Source organism: Balaenoptera musculus, chromosome 14 (assembly GCF_009873245.2).
Source record: "Balaenoptera musculus isolate JJ_BM4_2016_0621 chromosome 14, mBalMus1.pri.v3, whole genome shotgun sequence".
Taxonomy (NCBI): Eukaryota; Metazoa; Chordata; class Mammalia; order Artiodactyla; family Balaenopteridae; genus Balaenoptera; species Balaenoptera musculus.
This window is the reverse complement of record NC_045798.1, coordinates 73,852,808-73,865,777: the sequence shown is the minus strand read 5'-3', so window position 1 is coordinate 73,865,777 and position 12,970 is coordinate 73,852,808. Positions and strand designations below refer to the sequence as shown.

General features: G+C 46.0%; 1 protein-coding gene and 1 long non-coding RNA gene across 13 annotated transcripts in view; one reads left to right on the top strand and one right to left on the bottom strand.

The window, feature by feature from the left end:
- The first annotated feature begins 1,310 nt into the window (after nucleotides 1-1,310).
- On the top strand, nucleotides 1,311-5,098 carry LOC118906931. Its single transcript, XR_005022624.1, has 2 exons — nucleotides 1,311-1,908; nucleotides 3,471-5,098. It is a non-coding gene; the product is annotated as an uncharacterized LOC118906931 (long non-coding RNA).
- NEDD4L (NEDD4 like E3 ubiquitin protein ligase) overlaps nucleotides 1,765-12,970 on the bottom strand; it is a 339,936-nt gene continuing 328,730 nt past the window's right edge. For all 12 annotated transcript variants that reach the window (XM_036874900.1, XM_036874901.1, XM_036874903.1 and 9 more), the window contains 3 exons: nucleotides 11,730-11,826; nucleotides 10,874-10,946; nucleotides 1,765-6,275 (listed from right to left, as the gene is read on the bottom strand). In XM_036874900.1, coding sequence (XP_036730795.1) covers nucleotides 6,173-6,275; nucleotides 10,874-10,946; nucleotides 11,730-11,826 — 273 coding nt within the window. In that variant the 3' untranslated portion in view covers nucleotides 1,765-6,172. The remainder of the gene's footprint in view (nucleotides 6,276-10,873; nucleotides 10,947-11,729; nucleotides 11,827-12,970) is intronic.

Below are 12,970 nucleotides of genomic sequence, written 5' to 3'. Positions count from 1 at the left end.
GGCACAGCCTGGGGACACTGGCTGGGGAGGAGCTGGGGTGTTACAAAGGGGCTGAGCAGGAAGGTGACAGGCTGACCGGACTGACTCACCTCTTCCTCAGGCTGGGCCTGAGCTCAGCCCTACAAAGGGAATCTTGGTTCCCCCCCTGCTCGGTCCCCACCAGTGGGTGTCCCGAGTTGGGGCCAGGGTCCTGCAGCCCACTTACGAAGGGGTCCGTATTGGGTCTTAATAAAAGTCACCATCATTTTGTTTTCATGTCCAATTTAAGTCCTATAAATACTTGCTTAGAGATCCCACAGCCCGCGTCCTCTGGAAACTCAGTTTTGAGAAGTGTTGTCTCCCAGATGAGGGCGCACCAAAGGGACAGAAAAGTGGCATCTGCCCTCTTATGTCCAGGGACCCCTTTGAACGTGGTTCCCCAGAGCCAACCACAGCGATGAGAATCCCTGGATACCCATGCTCACCACCAGCTTTTACCAGGGACGTTAGAGTTTCAGAAGTGCCTAGATCACTCTTGGACTTCAGAGCAGGTTAAGAGCTTACTAACTTAGCAACTGTGTAACTGATGCATGATGATTTATTCCTATTTCATATATCTCATCATTTGTGTTTTTCTCTGAGAATGAGCATATACAAGTTCAGAGTGGCTCTATCTGCCGGTACCTTCCTTGTCTGTTCCTGTAAGGCTGCAGGAGGCCGCAGGAACTCAGAAGGCTGTCGATACCTTTCCAGCGAGATACCATCTACTGCTGCCTGAAAGAGACAAGTCGCAAGAAACCAGGATGCAATTATGTCCTGATTTGGATGTTACCTCCTGGCAGTCCCGGAGGGGACAAGTTAAGGCCATCAGAGGAGGCTTAGGCACTAAAGAAAAAGGGAAACAAATTTGAGGAGTCTACGTGTTTTATCAGGGAATTGACATGAGATCTGGATTTTGATAGCATCTCCCTTCTGAGAACCATCTTGAGCTTCATTACTGAGTCTCATTAACTGACATAAATTGAGGGTTAGTCAGATGAAAACTAGAGGTGAAATATGCCTTTTAAGGAATGGACTTTATATTACCACTTGGGTAATCCATCAAGTCATTAATTCTCAAATTTAATAAAAAGACAGATGGATAAGAATAGAGGTGCATCCCATTAAGCTCAAGCCATGTGTTCTGGGCAGCCTTTAATGATGTTTTTAAAGATGTGAAACTTCTAGGGAGATTAAGGGAGTGAACATACTATCTATAAATCTGCAGACATTTAAATAACCTCCCTGAGACAATTAAGGCGATGCACTCACAAAGAAGCTTTAAATCAGACAACCCGTAATACTTGATGTAGAAAAAGTTCCAGCTTCCATAATTCTTTATTAAATATTTGACAAGTTGCATCACTTCTTTACAACGACTTCATTTTGTCACATTACTCTTTTGCTGTCAGGAAAACAATCCACAATTTCTCTTTAGATCTCTCAAGAAAAATGAAAAGCAAAAAGGATTTGTCCTTCAACTAAACGTTTTCTGTCTGTATCAAATTCAACAGTATTTTACAGCTATTCTGATTGTGAAAATGACCATTTATCCATACGTTGTCTTTTAAAAAATTTCCAAGTTGTTTGGTTTTTAATCACTGTATCAAATGGTACTTGGCTTTATATCAGGAGGTGGGTTTATAACAAAAAGTTATGAAACATTTAGAATTCATTTGGAATGCTTGAAACTTTTTTTCACCTTAAAAGTCACTGTTTTTTCATGTTTCGTTTGATAATAGATGCTGAGTTAAGAGATGACGGCATATTATATCATCATCTTCCTGGGGTGCTCTCAGGCTCTGAGGGTCAGAATTCTCAGGACACAGCTTGGAGGAAACTGTAGAAGGGACTAAACTCTCACTCCCTTTCGAAACCAGATTCCTCAAGGTAGGTGTAAAAATGCTATACAAATACGTAAAGATATATTTGGACAGCATATGTACGTATATATATTACATACATAGTAGTGAAGGAAGCACAAAGATACGCAAAGTTAACATGAAGGAAACTGTGACAATCTAGGTGAAATTAGTCTGAGAAAGAGGGGCAAACTGGTTTATATAGGAGCACAGATGTCTGTGGACACAGGGTCATGGTCATGAGAAGGCTTACAATGCACTGATACAGGTTGAGAAGGTAGTACACAGAGGTCTGTCGCCAATTTTGATATATTCTATCGTTACTCATACAAACACAAAACCAACCAACAAAAAGACATGCATCTTAAACATGCGTTGCTCTGCATCTAACACCTTTGACGAAGGGGAGCGGTCTAATGAGAGGTTTTCTTGGAAAATTCCATACCAACAGAAAGCTCTCCTTTCCTATGAAACATACCAGCTCACATCCTAATGCTACAGCTTTGTCTCCGACGCACTGAAAACACTCTGGGGTCGGGGTGTGTGTGTAGGCAAATGTATATACACTGTTCATTAAGGCTTCGATAAATTAAAAAAAGTGGTCCAAAGTATGTCACATTTTCTTCCCAGTTTTAAAATCTAAAGTACAAAGTGGAGTCTATAAGGATTTTTAAAAAAACACATCTCAGCCCTAAAATTGGCAGTTTCGACTTGACTTATCAAGATGTACCCTGAAGTCTGAATAAGACGGAGGTAGTGCGGGACCTCCTGGGGGTCAGGAAGGGAGCAGGCCAGGCAATTACCCTGCACAGCAGTGCCCCCTACTGGCAAGGCAGAAAATGACACCAGAGTCAGTACAGGGGTGCAGAGTCAGGGTGAGGAGGAAAGAGCAAACAAAGAGGAGCGCTAGCACAGGGCCTGGGTAGGGGCTTGAGAACTGATTAACCCAGACTCTCTTCATAGATTCTGTAATTTCAGAGGTGAGATACAAGACCTAGGAAAATACTTGAGTCACGTGTGGAACAATTAGTAACTGTTAGACAACATGTACCACTGCTGTGTGATCTCGCCAGTTCCAAATTGGCTCTCTTGAAAAGCAAAGTTCATATGCAGCAAATCTAATTGTTCTATTTAACAATGTGAGATGTAGGAAGTGGTTCAAATATTTTGCAAACCATTTCTCTCAGAATCTGTCACTGCATCCTTATGTGGGAGGAAAAATCCATGTCAGGTTGCTTTAAGCACCTGTCATCTGACCTTAGGGAGTATTTGATGTTAGCTACCAATGGGCCTTTGGTAAATAATGGCAAGTACTTCAGGAAAAAAGAAAGAGCACTGAGACAAATGCCTCATTGTTTCCTGTTCCAGAGGCAGCAGGTAGAAAAGCAGCACACTATCTGAAGCTAATCCCACGGGGTGGACTTTCCAAATTCATCTTTAGGCTGACAAGAGTCAGAAATAGAAATACCCAGGACTTTTACAGGTGGCTGTGATAACTGATGTTTAAAAGACATTCAACATGCGATATGTAAACTCGGGCACTTACTTCTTAACCTCAAGGCAAGATGGCCCATAACAACTCTTTTTCAGGGAACTGAAGAAGCTAGATTCAGGTTAATTTCTAAGAAAACAGAGACTCTAAGAGACCCTGGACTGCGGAGTAGCGTCACTGCTAAGGACAACTAGATGAGGTGACACCGCCGTCCTGCCGTCCTCTCCCAGGCCTGCTGACCGGAGCAGAGGCCCAAGGGACCGCCCGGCAGCCTACTCCACATGCAGTGCATTCTCCTTACTGCCTTCTGTGATTACGTCATCAAGGTGATGGAAAGTGGTCATCAGGATTGAGAGAAAACAAGACAGGTGACTATTTTAGACAAAGAGTGAGACGCTGAGAATTGATGAAAACTAGGGAACGTTATTTGGATTAAAAAAAAGAAAACCAAAACCCCCAAACAAACTCTAGACCCAGCACTTTTGAGCTGTCACTGAAATCAGATATTAAGGGATAGATGAGCTGAACTGTCATTCACAGTTACTGCCTTTCAAGTATTCATGGGGGTCTATTTCGGTAATTCTTATCTGTTCTTGGCACAGAAATTATCTCAGGATGGGTTTTCTTTCTTATTTTCAATACTTTGCCTAATTTGCATTTAGTGAATATTCTGATTTTTTGGAATATACAGTTTACAAAAAGACAGAAGAATCCCAGTTCTTAGACAAGAATCGTTGGATTTCTCCCCCTATAATTACACACTCACTCTCAGAACCCATCCAAGCATACTGCTCTCCCAGGCTTTGGCATAAGTCATAAAAAGAAAGCCGAGTCTGGACTTGAGGGGCTACAAGAAGGGGGAGGTTTGCCACTGAGACATCTGTTACACTGAGTGATGGGAAAAAAATCCCACCAATAGGTAAAAATAATGAACAATATTGTTTTTTCTAATTATTCAATATCTAGGTTTGCTGATCACTACTGGATTTTAAAAAATCAATATGAAAAGGGAACAATCCTCAGCTCTGTAGAAATCCACCTTCTTTTAGACACCTAGGCCTCTGCACCCCTTCAGAAAACTCCTTCACAGACATTCGTGGCTTCCCACAAGCCGCCCAGAGCCGGGGTACATTGAGTTTCTAACGCCAAAAGATCCTAAACGGAGGCCCTGAAACCACGATTTCATTGTCTTACCTACAACTGGCAGGAGGTGAGATGGCTACTGTCCCCCGACTGCCACCACGGGTCTAGGACAACACAGGTTAAGAAGGACAGCAGGATTGCTGGACTCCCGCCCTGCCTCAGGCGTTCTCTCAAAACATGACAGAATTCTGCAATAAGGACTCACAAGCGGCCAAGAATCGAATTCCACAGAACCCTCCATCCCCGCCAGGACCAGCTGAAGAGCCGGACGTCAGGGGATCAAATCAAGTCTTCTCTCGCACTTTTAATCCAGCACACAGCGGACACAACTTGGGCAGTACATGGTATGGAAGCATGCAACATGTCACTGGGAACAAAACCCGGTTAGATTAGCTGTCTGTTAATCTTTGCAGTGGCATAGAAATCACAAAACGATTGGTGAGGACAGGTCTGTAGGCTCAGCTTTACAGCCAGGTTTTATACACCAGCAGCCAGATTCACAATTGATAGATATTGCACCGGAAAGGTGTGTGCAGAGGGAAGAAATCAGCATCACAGTCAATGCTCATGACAAAAAAAAAACCCAGAAACCAGATATGACCTCCATGTCGTACATAAAGTGCCTTCAGAATTGGCGCGGTTAGAACAAAAGTTGGTTATTTAGCTACCGTCAGCAAACGTGTACAAACAGGAGACTGCACAGGCCTGGTTCCCACAGTTTCAAATCGCGCAGTGCCAAGTTTCATTCAAGTGTCTCTACTGAGAACAGCAAAGAGGAAGATATGACAGAAGAAGGACTGTACAGCAGCAGGAAGGGTTAAGTAACTTCTCTTACGAGAAATGATAGTCCAACCCTGCCTCAAATGTGTTCTAGCACACGTAATTACTTCTAAGGAATAATGGTGTGATTCCTTCAAGTCAACACAAATTTTGTCATGCTATATTACAATTCTCTCAGCCTGCAGCTATTATGCTAAATTTGTACAAAAAACGTAATTATCCAGTTTGTTTTCATTCTGAGCATGGAAAAAATCGTCATGATGCCTAATGTTATGGTTTAAATTCTCTCCAAGTATTTGTCTGTAGAAGGCTTTTGGACAAAAGTCATTCTTCCAATGCTAATCAGGTAGGGCGTGGGGCTGTCCAAGTACTTTAAAAATAAAAATGTCACCGACATTAAACCTGGCGTGAAATTCAAATACAAAAAAAATAGTATGCTCACTTTTCCAAGTACATGAGACATCTTTAATTGTAGTGAAATAAAATCTGCAAATCGGTCTAAATCATTTTAAAAAGTAAACATGAGTTGTAATACTATACCTGTAGAGTGATTAATTCCATTCGCTGTCATTATAAAGTATGTAAAATATTTATTAAGGGCTTGGCCTACAGAGGCACAACATAAATAGAATAAGTCCTCCTAAAATGTAATTAGTATACACATCAACCAGTTGGTAATTTGTGGTGGAAAATGCAGGAACGCGACCTGGGACTGGGTTCCCATGTTGGCGCGTGGGCAAGTCGCGGGCGAAGCCTCTGCTCCAGGAGCCCGCGCCGTGCGCTGCTCTCTGCCAGCGTCTCTGCAGAGTCTGTTAGGCGAATGCAAAAGTGCAAGCAAGACTTGCATGAAGAACAACCCTCCCGAGGCAGGGGGCGCTTAATCCACCCCCTCGAATCCTTGGGCATTTTCCACAGCCATGAGAAGCTTCTCTCGTAAATCTTCAAAGGTTTCATATGGAGGTAAGTCAAGGCGATTAAAGCTGCAGAAGTTAACAAGAAAGCATAGGTAAAAAGCCATCATCACTGCCCTTTAGTTACCCCAGCACTTCCTAGATTTGGCTAAGGGGGCACTTGGTGTTCCAGCAAGAGGATGTAAAAGTCTCAACTAGCAAAAATATTGCTGATTATCAAAAAGTAAATTCCAGCGATGACACTGGCCACACCAAACATGCTCTATTAACCTACGGGGGAAGAGAAAAGAATTTTCTAATTGCCCATGAAACCTCTCTACTGGGACCAAATGTGGATCCTGGAAAACCCTGCCAGGAAGGGAGACAAGACAGGCAAGGTAACTGACATACACACAGAGATGTCAAAACCCTTGAAACACAAAGAACTTCCGCAGCAGGATGAACTGAGGCTGCATCTGTTTTTAACGCTCTCCTTCATTCGACACTATTTTAGGAAGCCCCAGTGCTTCTCCACGTAGCACATCGCTTTGTTTTTAGCGCAGCCCTGTGAGGCACGTTATGTTTTCTCAATTCTGCAGATGTGGGTCCCGGAGCCCAGCGGTGGGTCAATATGCCCCAGGTCTCACCCCTGACAGCACCGCAGATGCGAGACCAGAACCCAGGCTGCCTGCAGCTCTGGGACCCCAACACTGAGCTATCCTCTAACCAAAGTCAGGCAAGTCATCAACACGTGGAGTGAAAAGCCTCATTTATAAAAAGCCGCTACAAACCTTGAGGCTTTGGCAGGGGTGTTACAAGTCACCTCAGTGACAGTGAGGTCTCCAGACCTCTGTGAGCAAAGGATTGTACTTGTCCATGGGACTGAGTTCAAAGTCTGTCTCTGCCACCTGCCAGCTGTGTGACCTCAGACAAGTCACCTCCGTCCCTAAATCTGTCTGCTCTTCTGTGAAATGGAGAGACTGCTGCAGAGTGCTGGGAGGGTCAGATCAGAACGTATAAAGGGGGTCTGGCACACAGCAAGCCCCAGAGCCAGCGACCATTGCCATCACTCACATACCATTCACCGCCGGCCCCCACTGGGCACGAGGAGCTAGAGCCCCAGACACAGAACTGGTGCCCGTGCAGGTGGGCTGCTGGCGGGCACCTGTCATGACGATGGCCACACGCACACACACACGTACACACGTGCCTTCGTTCGTGATGCTTTAGTAAGAGCTAACATTTGTGGAGCATTTGCCCCGTGCCAGAACCATTAAGGACTTTTCATCTATCACCTCAGTGAATCCTAGCAACCAGCCTGTAAGGTAGGTACTGCCTCATCCCTATTTATAGAGGAGGAATTCGAGGCACAGAGAGGTTGGGTAACTTGCCCAAGGTCACACAGTAAGCGGTAGAGCCAGGATTCAGCCCCAGGCTGGCTCCAAAGCCCAGACCTGCTTCTGCTGCCTCAGCATTTAAAACTGCTCCCTCCTGGCACTGACATAGGTTTCCAAGCACGAGCAAAACAACTTCTTATGTTTTAAAAGCTAATGATTATCAGCAGCAATAAGAAACAGACACACGTCCGTGGTGGGCCCTTTAACAACCCCTAAAGTATTTAATAAGACACACTGAGCTCTGAGATTTTTTTTTTTCATAGTCACCAAACATCAAAAGACACAGCAGAGCAGAACACTGTGCTTCTCAAACCAGAGGTCTCAGAAACCCAGGAATCCTGAAGGAGTAAGTCTAAAAGAAGTTTCCAATTTTTGGTTTTCATCATGATAATGATTTCAAACATCATTTCACCAGTGATAGAGACAGAATTCCACTTCGGCAGGCTATACTTAAAAGAAGAGGTGGCGGTCGTCTTGATTTTAAGCTGGTATTTCACAGTCCAGGGCCTGCAATCCCTGTGGGGTTTCAAGGATCTGTGGCCATTTTTCCCCTTTAAAAAAGGTCCATACATTATTCAAGTTTGAGAAATACTGGAGTAATGGAGAGAGAGGCAAACAGGGGAATGTCAAGAGCTGAGGTTTGGAATTACGTTAGCGCTCTGTGCCTCAGTTTCTTCCTCTGTAAGAAGAAGGCAGTAACATGACCCACCTTTTAGCGTCGTTGTGACGGTGATACGGGTTAATATACATGAAGTGCTTAGGATGACGCCTGGGACACAGTGGTGCTTAATAAGTGTTACCGTTACTTCTGACGTCGGGAGACAGGGCTGGCCTGCCACCAACTAGCTGTGTGACCTCATCACCCTCAGTGGCTTCAGCCTCGTCGTGTGGAAGATATGTGGGCCAAAGGAGATTATTTTTAGGTGGGTCTGTGATTCTTAGTAAAGCGGAATTTTAAATATCCCAGCAGTGACCTTCGACAGAACAGAGGAATGAAGCCCTTTGGTGTTAAGACACTCAGCAATTACATCTGAGAGTTTCATGAAAGCTCAGAGAGAACCAGCTCCACCAGCCCTCGCTCTCCCAGTAAATCAGGTTTTAATTTTGAAGCTTAATTGTGTATTTTATATTTTCATAAAACATGGAAGAGATTAAACATACATGTGGCTAGGTTTTACGTAGCCACATATACGGCTGTCGCTGTGAAGCAGTCAGCAAAGCGCCTGTTTCCTACATTACAGCGGGAGCCGGGGCTGGACAGAAGGAAAGCCACAGCGGAGAAAACAGAGTAAGTCCCACCCCACCAGCCAGTGTGGCTTCAGTAGGACTAGCGCTCTCCTCTTCGTCTGGGGAGAGTATCATTGAAAAAACTCTTTGAATGCTTTAATCCTGTGACACAGAGAGAAGCAGCGAGGCTTTGGTCAGAGCCGGCGGGGTTGCTTCCCTCCTGTGTGTAGACCTCTGTCCTTCCTAAGGGAGAGCAACGATTCTAAACCCTAGCTCTCCTCACCAACCCACCACCCACCTGGGCAGTTCTGAAAATCCCACAGCCCAGATCACACACCAGACCAACTAGGTCAAAATCTCCGGAAGTGGCACCCCAGCACCAGTATTTTTTTTTTAATGCTCTCTTGGTGGTTCCAATGTGTAGCCAAGGTTGAGAACCGCTGAGTTCAGGGTCTTATCTGGGCAGCACCGTATTTTAGTGGTGGCTCAGCACGTGAACTCCGAAACAGGAGAAGAATCCGACAGCAAGGTACCTGTCTATAGGGCCACAGAGGGTCATGGGAGGGACACTCAATTACTCGTTTCTCTTTGCAGAGTCTGGAAAGAAAGTGAACCGTACCACTGAGGCAGTAGGTTAACCGAAGTGGTCAGGGTGCAGACTGGAATCCTGGCAGACCCGAGTTCAAATCACAGGATTTGGGAGCCTGTGAGCTACGGGGTCACGAGGAAGCTTCCCAAGAGCCCACAGGAGTGCTAACGGTGTACTTCAGGCTGCCATCAAGGTTAAGGGTCTGACCCGCACAGGACAGCCACGCCCAGGGACGCAGCTCTTCCTCCAGCTGAGTTTGGGAGCTCTGCCCCCCCATCCCGCCACTGCTGGGGCTCGGTTCAGTGCTGGCTGCCTTTCAGATGAAGGCTACTGAGCCCAGAAAGCGACACCTGACTGATATCGTTTGGAATAAAAGCTCCACGGCCAAAACGTCCTACCCGCAAGAATGAAGGCAGAGGATCAAGGGAGACCGGCTGCTCTGGCGATTGGCCAGTTTCAGCGCGAGTCAGCCTGCTCTCCCGGTGCCAACGGGCAGGGACCACATCCACCCCGCTCAGAGTCCTACGAATGGTATAAATGGGCAAAAACGTGCTTTCCGGCGAGGCGAGGGAGTCGAAGCAAAAGGCCTTTCACAGCCCACCTTCCACAAAAGCACCTTGATGAGACCTCTCTCCTAGCTGCGCCGGGCAGCAACAGGACGGCCCAGCGGCTCCGGCAGCCCCAGTTCCCGTGGGAAAGGAGGATGCTGGGTGCTGACCATCCACAGGGCTCCCCGTCCACCTGCTTCCTAAGAGCAAGAAATCCAATCCTGTGGGGTGACCAACCCCGGGGACGCGGGAGCCGGAGTGGCAGGAGCTCCCTGAGAGCTCCTGAGGTCGCCTCTGTGCTGGGTTTCACGAAACTCCTTGGGGTTCCCCTCCAGGAAGGCCTCCTTCCCGCCCTGCACCTGGAGGCCTTCTGAGCGCAGCCGTGCCCCGCACGTGCCTCCCTGAGCAGGGGTCCTTGGTCGGACCTCTGACACTCCTCTGGCCACACGCACGTTGCTAAATCTCAAAGACTTATGGGTTCTGGGTGGACATGGAAGGCCTTTTAAAAACCTGTTGCCGAAGGGAATTTCATCCATGGTTCTAAACCATTTAAGGTTGGGGTAAAAACTCAATCTGTTCAGAGGCTGGGAGCGGTCGTATCCACATAGGGAGAATATACAGTGAAATCTCCGCTTTCCAGAATAATTACGGAAGGATGGGGTTTGGAGGAGGAACTCCCCACAGGAAGCAGGAAGGGGGATTTAACCCTTCACATATCAAAAAGACCGGGCCCATTCAAATCTTGGGTGGCTTAATTTCATCAGCATTGCTGCACAATCTATATTTTCACCTGTATCACTGACAGTTCATACTCTAAACGCTGAATGGTCAGGGAAAGTAGCACTCTAGCCTGTTGCCCAGCATCACACTCAGCTAAGCGTTTTAAAATACTGTCTGTCAACAACTGTGTGGTTTTCCGTCACTCACCATGTGTGAGCTCTGGGCAGTTTTTCAGGACTTCCCCATTGCTCTATTGTAAACAGCTGAGGACCATTGGAACCTAGACAAAAAAAAAAAAAGGAAGAAAAAGAAATGCTAAGAGTGCTCAAGGCAGTAGAACAAGACAAAGGAGGGGCTGAAGGAAAGGGAGGGGTGGGCAGGGCGGGCCTGGGGGTGAGCCTTGGGACACCCTCTGTGGCTGTGACGTCACAGTCAGTATTTAACAACGGGGGACGCAAAGGGTCTGCACGACCTCAGGGCACACACTCTGTGTCGCCATCAGAATGGAATCGCACCAAGCTGAACAGAGCCGACACAATAACGTAACGATGTGCAGACAACCATGGCCTTGCAACCCAACCCTGGAAGTTTAAATTTCAAACTACTTCTGGGGGAAAAACTGAAACGTGATGACCTTTAATATGTAGAGCAGAGAGTGATTTTTTCATCTATAGTAAGCCCTGAAGAATTCTGCCTCATGGAGGGGAGGAGTGCTTTCAACGTTCAGTTTACAACCACATGGAAGATTCTGCAAAATCTAGTTGTTTTTTGAAGATATACCAAAAAACAAAACAAAAGAGAAAGAAAAACGAGAAGACCAACCTTATGGCTCTCTGTATAAAAACAAAAATCAAAAACAACCCCCTGCTTTTATATACAGGAAACTGCACAGACAGCTGAGGTGACGGCACGCTGCCCCATCTCTTTCCGTGATGTATGTCTGTTGGGTCCAGGTGAAACCCACATGGCTAGAAGCCTGGGAGGCAGAGTCTTCTGGGGTCACAGCGGATGCCTGGGTAGAGACTCACGGTGGGAGGACGAAGTCTAACGGTACCCTGCTCACCGTAAAGTTCGGCAAATCCATTCATAGGGACTCGGGACGTCCCTGTGACAAACTGGAGTAACCGGATACGCTTTTCAGCGTCCATCAGCAGCACAGCCTACGAACGGAGGCAGAAGGTCATTACGCTCATGTAACACGAGGCACGTCTACTGCAGTGCAGACGGGCAAAACTTCATCTTATTTATAGTGCAGTGGGAGACCTAGACAGTTGACTCTGCAAACTTTTTTTTAAAATTTTTTTTTTATGGCCATCACAATACTGGCCTCTGCAACCTCAGACTGAGTGATCACAATGTCTCTTTCTTCTTCTGCCAACTGGTCAAAATAAGTGGTTAAAAAAAAGCACACTTGGGACTTCCCTGGTGGCACAGTGGTTAAGAATCTGCCTGCTAATGCAGGGGACACGGGTTCAATCCCTGGTCCGGGAAGATCCCACATGCCGCGGAGCAACTAAGCCCATGTGTCACAACTACTGAGCCTGCGCTCTGGGGCCCGCGAACCACAACTGCTGAAGCCTGCGTGCCACAACTACTGAAGCCCGCGCGCCTAGAGCCCGTGCTCCACAACAAGAGAAGCCATCGCAATGAGAAGCCCACGCACCGCAACGAAGAGGAGCCCCTGTTCGCTGCAGCTAGAGAAAAGCCCCGCACAGCAAGGAAGACCCAACGCAGCCAAAAATAAATTAAAAAAAAAAAAAAAAAAAAAAAGCACACTCGTTGATGGCACTGAGCTCATGTTTCTGTATGTGAGGCTTGCTGGTCCCCCTGGGCCAGTTAGAAATACACACAGTTTGAGAGGGGGAACCCAGGTTATGAGGCAGGATATTTGACTGTAGCTAAATTCTCTAAAGACAACATTTTAGAAAAAGAAAGAAAAACAGAGGCCAGGCTAGGCTTCTGAAATAATCTGTGTATCTTACATATCTGAATTATTCTAAGAATTGAGTTGGCTTCACTGGTAAAGTTACTTGAACTGATATTAAAAAAAATATATCCAAAATCAAGGCTGAGCGAAAGTTGGACTAAGATTTTAGGATTTGAAGGATTTCTTCCTTTTCTCTCTGTTTCTCTGCTGCACTTGAAATATTATTAACAATAGATATTTAGAAATTAAGACAAGGTCAACGATTTCTTATTTCTGTAAGTAAATAATCAGCACTTTTTCCCCTGTAATTGTTCTTTCAGTTTATTGTTCTCCTTTGGACCCGCTCGTTACTATTTCACTTCTCTTCTACGATGAAC